Source organism: Galeopterus variegatus, unplaced genomic scaffold (assembly GCF_000696425.1).
Source record: "Galeopterus variegatus unplaced genomic scaffold, G_variegatus-3.0.2 Scaffold1737, whole genome shotgun sequence".
Classification (NCBI taxonomy): Eukaryota; Metazoa; Chordata; class Mammalia; order Dermoptera; family Cynocephalidae; genus Galeopterus; species Galeopterus variegatus.
In genome coordinates, this window is record NW_007727848.1 from 735 (window position 1) to 11,539 (window position 10,805).

At 48.0% G+C, this 10,805-nt stretch overlaps 1 protein-coding gene across 1 annotated transcript in view; it reads left to right on the forward strand.

Moving 5' to 3' along the window:
* Positions 1-431: 431 nt before the first annotated feature.
* Positions 432-10,805, forward strand: part of EGFR (epidermal growth factor receptor) — a gene marked incomplete at its 5' end in the record, with an annotated part of 36,898 nt that continues 26,524 nt past the window's right edge. Inside the window, 6 exons of the mRNA XM_008578661.1 lie at positions 432-522; positions 2,006-2,163; positions 4,969-5,004; positions 6,731-6,872; positions 7,646-7,768; positions 8,409-8,507. Of these exons, the coding sequence (XP_008576883.1) occupies positions 432-522; positions 2,006-2,163; positions 4,969-5,004; positions 6,731-6,872; positions 7,646-7,768; positions 8,409-8,507 (649 nt within the window). The remainder of the gene's footprint in view (positions 523-2,005; positions 2,164-4,968; positions 5,005-6,730; positions 6,873-7,645; positions 7,769-8,408; positions 8,508-10,805) is intronic.

Sequence of the window (10,805 nt, forward strand, 5' to 3'; positions counted from 1 at the left end):
AGTAACCACTGAGCAAGTTTTAACATCCTCCTTCCTTTTCCCATCCCTTGGTCTACAATTACTATTTCTTTCCAGTTCATTTAAATACGCATGAATCTGGAACAGGGTGGGGCATCTCATAAAGACTTTTTTTTTTCATCTTTTGGATTGCTTAATTATACAAAAACTAGGCCTGTAGAAAAATGTAGGAAAGGTGTTTTGTTATAAGTGAAGAGTAGTATTTATTTATTTAGGGAGAAGATGAACAAGGATTCAGTTAATAAGATCAGTTTATTATATTACAGTATAGTCCTAGAGTCCCAGCTCTTTGAACTTTACCTGAAATTGAGTTTCCGAGAAAGGGGAGTCGTGTCCCTGAGACAGTCCACACGACCCGCATACTGAAGCAGCCCTCAGGGCAGAGCACTGATCAGTGTCCTTTCTTCTCTCAGGGAGCCAAGGGAGTTTGTGGAGAATTCCGAGTGTATACAGTGCCATCCGGAATGTCTGCCCCAGGCCATGAACATCACCTGCACGGGACAGGTAAGGAGCACCTCAATGCTATTCACTCCCACTTCCCCGGGAAGAGCCTGCCCACCAGCAGAACCATGACGGGGACCCAAGCCATCCTGTGGCCGGGAAGGACAGCCGTCAAGGCCCCTTCTCAGGGAAGAACCAGTGGGATTGACAGCTGTACCCGAGTGGCTGTTGTCACTTGTGGGAAGTTGTCACACAATCACCTTCATCTTTCCAAATTGAGTGATGACATTTCTTCACCACAGCACAGGGAAGCCCACAGTGGGCCTGGTGACCGTCAGCCAGCTCTTACGATCTCTGACATCTGTCACCATTGCTTTATCATTTCAATCAAACGTCATTATCAAATTCTTCTTTAACGCTAGTTTATGATCAGTGGAAAGAGTTTTAAAGAAGCTCCTAGCAAAACTTTTTAAAATCCAGTTTCATATCTACATGTTCAATACCAATCTTATAAAGAACTGAGAACTCAGCTGCCTTGCACAGTAAATGTTCCAATGCTGTTAATTCTCAGTGTTATTTATAGAAAGAGCTCTGTTTGGATTGAGCTTCAACAGCCATTATCTACATCTACTAATTGAAAACGTCTTTCAGACGTTCTCCCTAAATCGGGCAGAAGATGAGAGGACTGTGTTTCGGGGTATAGGCTGCCAGCACGGCTGGTTACAAAGTTTATAGGTTTACATGTTTTAAAGGTTTACGTGGTTTATAACTTTACCATTGGTTTATAGGTTTACATGGTGTTGGGTTAAATTTTCATCATTAAAGTAAAATAATTGGCGATACTGACTCATTTACCCAGCTGTTCTGGCTCTGGATATACTCAGCCTTCGAGTGGACAACACTGAGACACTGAGGAACTCAGCCTGGGGACGATCCTTCCCTGCCAGTTTTATTTCAGTCCCCTGAGGAGCGTGGGGCACACACCAGGGCAGCCCCGACACTCACTCCTGTGACTTTTGCATGGGGATTCCCCCGAGTTTACAAACACAACCAAATGTAGATATTGCTCAGTCTGTTATGCAGCCACCCCTACAGTTACATGTGCCACCTTCCTGTCACTGGAGAAACATCCATGAGGGTTTTCTTAAATTTGCCTCAGCAAATCTGCTTCCCTCAGAGATTCCCTTGAACATCAAATACAATATATGAGAAAGACTGACCAATAAGATATAAATATCCACGTGGGCCAATCAAAATGGTTTTGACAAGGAGAGAGGCCCACAGTGTGCTAAGTCACATGCAGCATAGAGTATAGTTTCTCTTAGTGTCTGTCACATGCATCCAAAGTTAGAAAGACTTCATACGACTTCATACTAAGTTGCTAACAGTGGTCAGATCCAGTAAGTTCAGTCACAGAAGAACCTGTTTTCTAAGAACTTCTAAATCACTTAGATTTTTTCCCCACCGTAAATATTTTAAGTAAAAAGCTCCTTCCTTTTTGAGAAAGAAAGAGATGCACATAAATGTGTTTCTCCCCTTGGTGCAGGGCCCAGACAACTGCGTCAAGTGTGCCCACTACATTGATGGCCCACGCTGCGTCAAGACCTGCCCAGCTGGAGTCATGGGGGAAAACAACACCCTGGTCTGGAAGTATCCAGACGCCAGCCAAGTGTGCCACCTGTGCCATCCGAACTGCACCTATGGGTGAGTGGGGCTGAGACCGGAAGAGAAAGTGCAGAACACGATATGTCCTGTCTCATGTATTCGTAGATTGAAAGTCTCCACAGTTTCCAGGCAATAAATTATAGAGGCCATGAACACAGTTTGAGCCATGGCCACAGCAGCCACCACAATATGCTCACGGGCAGATCTCAGTGCTGGTGGGAACACCTCTCTGCACCTCGCAATGTGTCTCCCACCAGGGCTGGCCCCGCAATGCCCCAGGTTTAGACGAGAGAGAGCAAGTGAGCAGAGGAACCAGGGCCCAGGCTGGCAGCAGCCACCTCCGCCTCTTTCCAGAGGGCGTTCTGGATCTCACCAGGTTACCATCGGTCATGTGGGGATTGACTTTTTCGTTATTTTGCAGTTAATAAAAGGTAGCATTGCCTGGAATGTTGTTTAAAGACATTTTAGCTAGTTGATTGTTAAGCTGTCAGTACATGAATTAAAACTATTTTGACTGGAATTAGCAGAAGCATTCTGATTTTATGTATCTTACTTACTGGAAAATTAATTTGGCCATCAAATTGGAGTACGCCCAGCAATCAGAAAGAGAAGTTGAGTTGTCATTTATGTTATTTCACATTTCCTGTACTTCTCAAAATCTGCAACCTTACTTGGAACTGCTCCTCTTTCTCTCCCTGGATCTGTATGATGCAGTGTGGCCTTGGAAAGTGTCTTACCTTCTCTGTGCCTCCCTCTCTTGGTCTGTAAATTGGAGTAACAACCTTGCATACTCACGGGACTTTTATGCGGGTAGTGTATGTCGTGCACTTGAAACAGTGCCTGGAGCAGGGCGAGCGCTGGACCAGTGATGGCGCCGACGTGGGGGTGATGGTGAAAATCAGGATGATGAGTGAATTTTCTAGGAAGACAATCACATCATCTCCAATAATGATATCCTAATCTCCCTACCAACACACACAGTTTCAGATTGTATCATACAGGTCACAGTTTCTAGAACAGCATCATGAGCCAACCGTGTCAGAGCCCACGGAAGCCGGCCTGATTCCCAAGGCTGCTGCACCCTCCCCCAGGCAGGGGGACTACCCAGGGGATGGGGAGGGAAACTTAAACATGTCCACTTTTAAATGGAAGCACATTTTCATTGTAAGAGTTGAGGGGAAGCTTTCTTGAAAATTTTTATCCTGATAAATAGTATGAGAACGTGCCTATTTTAATTGTATGTAGCAAGATTTAGTAACTAGTATAATTGCAGTTTGGCCTCCTTGACTTCGTATGCAGCAATCATCTCGGCAAATTTGAGTGAGGACCTCATCAGCTCTCCCAGGGCCTCGTAATCTTGTGATACTCGAATGGTTCTCTCCTGCAGCACCTGTCCTGTCCCTGTACTGTCAATCAGCTCTTCAAATGTAAATTGGTCTGAGCTTGTTTGCACAGCTTCCTGTTAGCAATCCCCATGGTTTTCCAACAGCACTTTCAGAGGCTGCATGAAATCCAGCATCTTGTCCAAAATTTGCAATTTCTGTATGCATTCACTCTGCATAATGCTCCTATGGTGTGACATCCAGCAGTAAGGGACAGACTGCCACACATGGCAGGACAAATGAGTGTGAGGAGGGATAGTTTGAGTAGGGCCTGGTTTTATCAGCGTCATTTCATTAGCGAATCTTTTTGTCTTTGCCTATTTTGGTGTTCCTTGAAGATAATAAACTGAAATAATCAGGCTGGTGCATTCCACTGTCTGAAGAAGCCTGTGTGTTTGGTTTATGAATAAAGCCCACAGGCACTGCAGGAGCAGGACTGCATTATCTGCCAGGGAAAGGAGGGGCCTGGCCGTCAAAACCAGGAAAAGCAGGATGCACAGACCTGAGGAATGGAGACAGAAGGTGTTGAGGACCAGGTGACAGTGTCAGGCTTCATGTGTTTGAGATGTAGTTGTGTATCATTCCCCAGGCCATAAATTGTGCGTCTCAGGGCTGACTTACTCTGCCTTTTTAAACCATCATCCTGTAATCAAAACAATGATGGGTGGCCTGTCCCATCTTCCCATGAGCCACACTTGAGATGAATTCTGTCTCTTCTGCGTATGAGACATTTCATGAGGGGAGGAGTGTGAGACCAGCCCTGCTCCAGGCATCTGTGTCTGTGTCACGTGGCACCTCCCTGCCTCTGAGACTCTCTCCTTCCCACGTCCTTTCCTCCCTCTTTTCCTTTCCACCACTCTTTCTCGGGGCTGCCAGGTTCCCATGGGGTCTTCTTTCCAGCTCCTTCCACTCCCATTGGTGGCACCTTAATTTACCAGGGCTCGTTCCTTCTCTCTCGTGCTGTGATTATCCTCCTCAGCACCAGCCTCTTCTCCATTCACTCACCGCCAGGTGATCCTTCAAAGCTCAGGCTTGGCCGTAAGCCTGCAGTAACTCCACCCTGCAGTCTCCCCGACAGTCAGCGTGGCCCCCAGTACATGTCCCTAGGCTGGGCTCCCGCACCTCCCGTATCTACACTGACCTTCTAGAGCCAGCTGTGAGACACCATACCTATGTCACAAGTAGCGTGTGAACACATTTCAGTAATGAGCTGGTGGTGTTGCTCCATGCTAGAACAGACCATGTCACGGAGCAGGCACCCACAACTATCTGCTGAGTGAATGAACCAATGAATATGTGTATAATAAATCACCACCACTGCAACATTGAGGTGCACTGTGATTTTAATGATTTGAGAGTCATTTAACACACATTGGCTTATGATTTAATAAAACCTCTCCCAGAAAAAAAGGCCAAAAAAGTTGAACGAGAAAAATACGTATTTCTCTTTCAATTCTTACAGATGTGTTGGGCCAGGTGTGGACGGCTGTGCAGGCAGGTAGGTATCCCAGCCTGATGTCCCATGGGCCTCAGAATGACCTGGCGTGCTGTGCCGTGGACAGTGCTTCCTGTCTTTTGGGTCATCCTCTGGCACTGTCAGGTCCTCACGTCTCCTCTGGGCCAGTGTGGGAGTCTGGCGGAGACCACCCTGCAGGTTTCACCCTGCTCCCCAGGCTGACCTTGACTTTCAGTGGAGGGAACGCGGGCCAGGAGGGGCTGGGGCCTGTACGTGTGCAGCTGGGGCTAGGGGATCAAAGCTCGCTGCTCCTCTGTGTACGTGGCCTGTCTCTGACTTCTTTGGTTACACCGGTTTTGCTGGGTCCTTCTCTTCTGGATTCTCCACTTTTTCCCCACTAACTCAATTGGTTCTATCACAAACCCATGTTTGATGACAGAGCTCCTGTTTGGAGGGATTCTCTCTCCTTATTTCCTTTTCCAAGCACATTGCTCAGCACTGGCAATTTCCTCCAGCATTTCAATTCTGATCTATTTGCCATCAGTGCTTGAAATGCTGCCCTGAGAAAAGCAAGCCTGTGGATCCCTGCTCAGACTAATCAGGAAAAAGTGGTTTCGTCAATCACCGTGCCTAGTGAGGAATCAGGAATACACAAAACATGTGTTTGCCGTTTCTGATATCCCAGAACACTAGCCACACCTCCAGGCACCTCCACTATCTCTGATAATATCTACAAAATCCCTTCCCTCACCGGCCCTTCTGCAGCTTCAGCACACTTTTGTCCCAGAACTGATGGTGCTGGCCGGTTTCTCCTGTCACCCCATCTCCTCACGGAGCCTGCAGGGACACACAGCAAAAGTGCTCCTCTCTTCTACCATAATCTCAGCATCACTGTGACAGGTTCTAGCATGTCCCCACTTTGAACCAGTCGATGACTGTTCTTTGTTACATTACCCTTTTTAAGAGCAAATAAAGTGTTGTAAACTATCATTTTTATGCAGTACATTTGGCCCACTTAAGAGAAATTTGTTAGGACTCTGGACATTTTATATGACCAAATCATGCTGCTAATTAATCTTTGATATTCATGAACATTTCCACCTCAAAACATGAGTCAATTTGCCAGCAGCTCACATGGGATAGATACTTAAGAAGCGTAACTTTCTAAAGACTCCAAATTCAGATGCTCCTTTCCCCAGTGAGCTTGCAGCCCAGCTGCCGAGTTCTCCCTCTCTCTGAAATGAGACACGACCTCCATGGGAGGGAGGGGTTCGTGCACCCCTGCAGTTTGAGGCTGCGTGAAGACATCACTCACTGCGACAGTGGTGCTTTTTATGTCAAAATTCTGTCACTTTACAACCTCCTGCAAGTTTATTCTTAGAGCATTTGCACAGCTGCAGGTCCCATGTTGAAAGCCCAGCCAAGGACCTTCATAGGAGGCTCATGTCACTGAAAGTTCCCTCCACACCACGTGCCCAGGAGACCATACCGGGCCCAGTGTAGACTTCTTCAATTGCGTGGAAATGCCCTTGGAAAGGACAAAATACAAATTCGCATAAAAAGCACTATTGAAGTCTAAATTCTATATTTTCTTAATCAACAAATTGAAAACTAAAAATCATCTGGAGAGGTCCAGATGAGACCTCAATTTTTAAAATACACAAAAGGGGCCAATATCAGCGTGTCATACAGGCAGGGCACGTGAACACGGCGGTGTCATGAAATCCTCCGCTAACCTCACCCTCCCTTGCTGTCCTCCTCCTCCCAGGCCTAAGATCCCATCCATCGCCATTGGGATTGTGGGTGGCCTCCTCCTGCTGCTGCTGGTGGCCCTGGGCGTCGGCCTCTTCATGCGCAGGCGCCACATCGTCCGGAAGCGCACGCTGCGCAGACTCCTGCAGGAGAGAGAGGTGAGCAGCAGAGGCCCTCCTTTGACAACTCGCAATTTGCAGTTTTGTATTCTAGATATATAATTGAATTATTTACTATGCATTATTCCTGTCGATGGAAAAATCCAGGAAGAATCTGAATGTCCAATTATACCCTATTAGTTACATTTTGGTACATCCATCCAGCGAAATGTAAATATTTCTAGGCCATGTCACAAAGTGCTTACAAAGCTGCATAGAGACCTTTTTAACATACAGCACCTGTGAGCTCACACAGGCGAGAGGCTTGTGCAGAGGTGTCTCTGAGCACCTGTGAAGGCGCTGAGGTTCAGATGAGAAGATAGGACTTTGGGGAATGCCCTGACCACACAGTGGCTGCTCCTGCCTGAGCGCTGTTTGTGGTTGTGCCAGTGTCTGTGTCCACCACTGTCCCTGGGAGGAGGGACCACAGCAGCTCCTGAGCATAGCGGTGCTGTGTGTCATGGGCCGGACAAGACTGTCAAAGTGTGACCACCATGGGAAAATTTTCCTCACCGGAGTTTTTCAGTCCAGCTAACTGGCCTGGAAACAGAAATAGAAATCGGGTGTGCTGAAATGTAGCTGTTCTCTGTTCCTACCATCTGTTAAGTTCCTTAGAGAAGGTGTGCGTTTCTTCTTGGCATGGGCCTGGTGAGTCATTTGCACTGCGGTACGACCGCGTGGGCCGCCGGCTGGTGCTCTGGACTGTCGTGGTGCCTGTGTCCCGTGCAGCGTGGTGAGTGGGCACCTCAGGTCTGCTTCCTTGTCTCTGACAGCTCGTGGAGCCACTCACCCCCAGCGGGGAAGCTCCCAACCAAGCTCTCCTGAGGATCTTAAAGGAAACTGAGTTCAAAAAGATCAAAGTGCTGGGCTCTGGGGCGTTCGGCACCGTGTATAAGGTAAGACCCCGCCTGGCGCGCGGCAGCCTCTGTGTGTTACTTTCATCCCCATCTGCTCTGTTTTGCTGAGCTTTTGGGAAATTCCACTGTTTTCCCAAGTAGTTGAGAGGAAATCCTTTATAACCCCAGTGACAAGTAAGTGGTCCCATGAGACCCACACACAGACCAAAAGACGTCATTTATTTTTAAGGGATGTCTGGCCAGGCGGGGGCCATGACAGATCAAGACAGGGGAGGGTGGCCTGTCCCTGCCTTACAGCATCAGAATAAAGCCCAGGTCAGAGGAGGTTTCTCTTCATCTCTGTTTTTCCTAGATCTTCTCTGCATCAAGTCTGGTTTCAGTGAGGCCTAGACCCAGCATCTTAGAATTCTGCAAGAAATGATCCATACTGATTTTATAACTGACACAAGCTTGAAATTCTTTTATGTGAATAATTGTCCAGATTCACAGAGCCTGGTAGCTAAAGCGCTGCCGAGTTATCGTGACTTGCAGCACTGCTGGCCTTGGCATGCAGGCTGTGGCACCGTGGTCCCCTTCCCATTAGGACCGTGTTACTAATAAAGTCCCTGCCTCTCACAAGTCAGCCTAGTGCACAGTGTGAGGATTGCCAGGTGACGTCTTCTCTCTCTCTCTGTCACAGGGACTCTGGATCCCAGAAGGTGAGAAAGTTAAAATTCCTGTGGCCATCAAGGAATTAAGAGAAGCAACGTCTCCGAAAGCCAACAAGGAGATTCTTGATGTGAGTTTCTGCTTTGTTCTGCAGACATCTGCAGGCGCTGGGAATCCAAAGCCACCTTTTCTGGTGTCTGGCAGCTTTCAGCTTTTTCTTCACCACATTCAAAGTGTTCACGGTTTGGCACAATTCCTTCCTCTTACAGGGGAGACTTGCCTCTTCCAGGGGGAAACTCACACCTGCTGGCCTCCACCAGGGGAAGCTTCCAGCCAGGCTCTCCTGAGTACTTGATAGGCCCTGTCGCAGTGAGCACTCACCATTAGCCTGCGGTGCGGGTAACACATTCAGTTTTTTGTGAGTGAAGAAAAGGAGCCATAAAGAAACTCGTTCAGCTTTACGTGGCTGGCATAGGGTTCAAACTTGTCGCTATCTCTGACTCTGAAACTCATGTCCAGTTTGCTCCACCAGCTTATTTTACCTTTGAAATGACATTTTTTAAAGGTGCCTGCAGCTGACAGTACAATGCCTGCTCTACAAACCCTTGCCCACCTTCTGTATTTTCTCTCAAAATACTTTGTTATTCTCCAGTGTCAGCTGCTTACTTTACAGAATAAGTCTTTGGAATATTCCACGACATCACTGTCGTGGTTTCACTCTCAATTCTCCTGAACTCCGCCGCCTTCTCTGGACTCCCAGTCGCCTGTGGCGGGCAGCACACTCCTAGGAGGAGGCTGGCTGTGCACGGCCGGCCTGGAGTTTAGAGCCCACCGCAGTGTCGGCCTGGGCGTCTGTGAGTTAGTGAAAACTCTTGCTTTGGGCCCGAGGCAGAGCAAGTAAAAGAGCAGGTAGAGGTGCAGGCAGTGAGGGAGGGAAACAGAGTCAAAGCAAAGGGAAAATAGCTGCCTTTCGTGCTTCGAAAATCTGAGAATTTAGTTGATCTTACAGCCTAGAAGGACAAAGGCCAGATGGTAGTGCCCCCTCATATCTGACCACAGAACACGCAGCAAGCAAAGCAAGCGTGGACCTTTCCAAAATGTGTATGTAGATGCAGTGAACCCCAGCCGCAAAACACTGCATTCCTTCCCCCCTGGCAGCTTTCTCTCCTTTCGCTACAGTGGGAGACATCCCGTGTTGGGATGCACTTGTAAATGAAGGATGATGTATTAATACAGCGCAATGGAAAATCTTGTGTTGATGACATACTTATCCAGCAAAATCGTCTTTCACTTTAATGCTTTACACATCAACGTCAAGTCCCATTCACATAACCACAAGGAAATGATTTGAAGTCTTTTTACTTTCAACCTTCTAGCCCTCTCACCTGCACTGGTGAAAAGAAAATCTTGGGGCCGGCCCGGTGGCGCACTGGATAAGTGCGCCGCTTGGGAAGCGTGGTGGCACTCCCACCCGAGGGTTCGGATCCCACATACGGACCGGTTCCCGCTCACTGGCTGAGCGAGGCGCGGGAGCAACACCGAGGGTTGCGATCCCGTTGCCGGTCCCCGGTCCGGTGCGGGGGCAACACTGAGGGTTGCGATCCGTTGCCGGACACGGAAAAAGACAAAAGACAAAAAAAAAAGAAAAAAGAAAAGAAAAGAAAATCTTGTTACACACTTTGCTTCCAATAAATGATACGAAATAATGTTGAAATGTGAATTTCAACAATATTTATAATACACAGAGTAAGGACGGTTTTGACGTGTTCTAGGACAACAGCTATGCTATGGGAAGGAAGTCGTTCTCACTGAGAGGTCCCCCCACCCAGCGGGACCTTGTACGAGGAGCACATCTGCTTTTGTGGGGTGGAGATGGGGTAGAAGACGAAGGGTGGGCTTAAAAGTTCAGCGCACCAACATCTGAAGGTCCCTGTTTGCCTCTAGTTCTTTCTCTCTCCTAGTCCCCTTTTCTCTCCATTATTGTTTCCTTTCCCTCTTCTTTCTTCATTCTGATCCTCTTCTGTCTTCTCCAACATCAGAATTTACAGCTATTGTAGTTGGTGGACAATAAACCCAAGGCTTCCCACGTGCTTGTCCCGTCAGCATGGGCAGTGGGGGCCCTGGAGAAGGTTGGAAGCAGCTGAAGGCAGATGCTTCTGCTAAAGGAAGCAAAAGCCAGCCACGCGAGGGCCAGTTTCAACAGTGAGCTCAATGGCTCATTAATCCGGTGACAGGGTGGCCTGTGGGCCACGTGTGTTCTTTGAACTTGCACACACTTGTAAATTGTTCCAAAAACCTGACACTCTTGCTCCCTACAGAGGGCAGGTGCTGTGGTCCAGCACACACACAGTCCTGGCTCACACGACCATCAGTGGCTGAATTGACTGGTAGAGTGTGAGAACACAGGGCACCCAGTCTTGATCTGTAT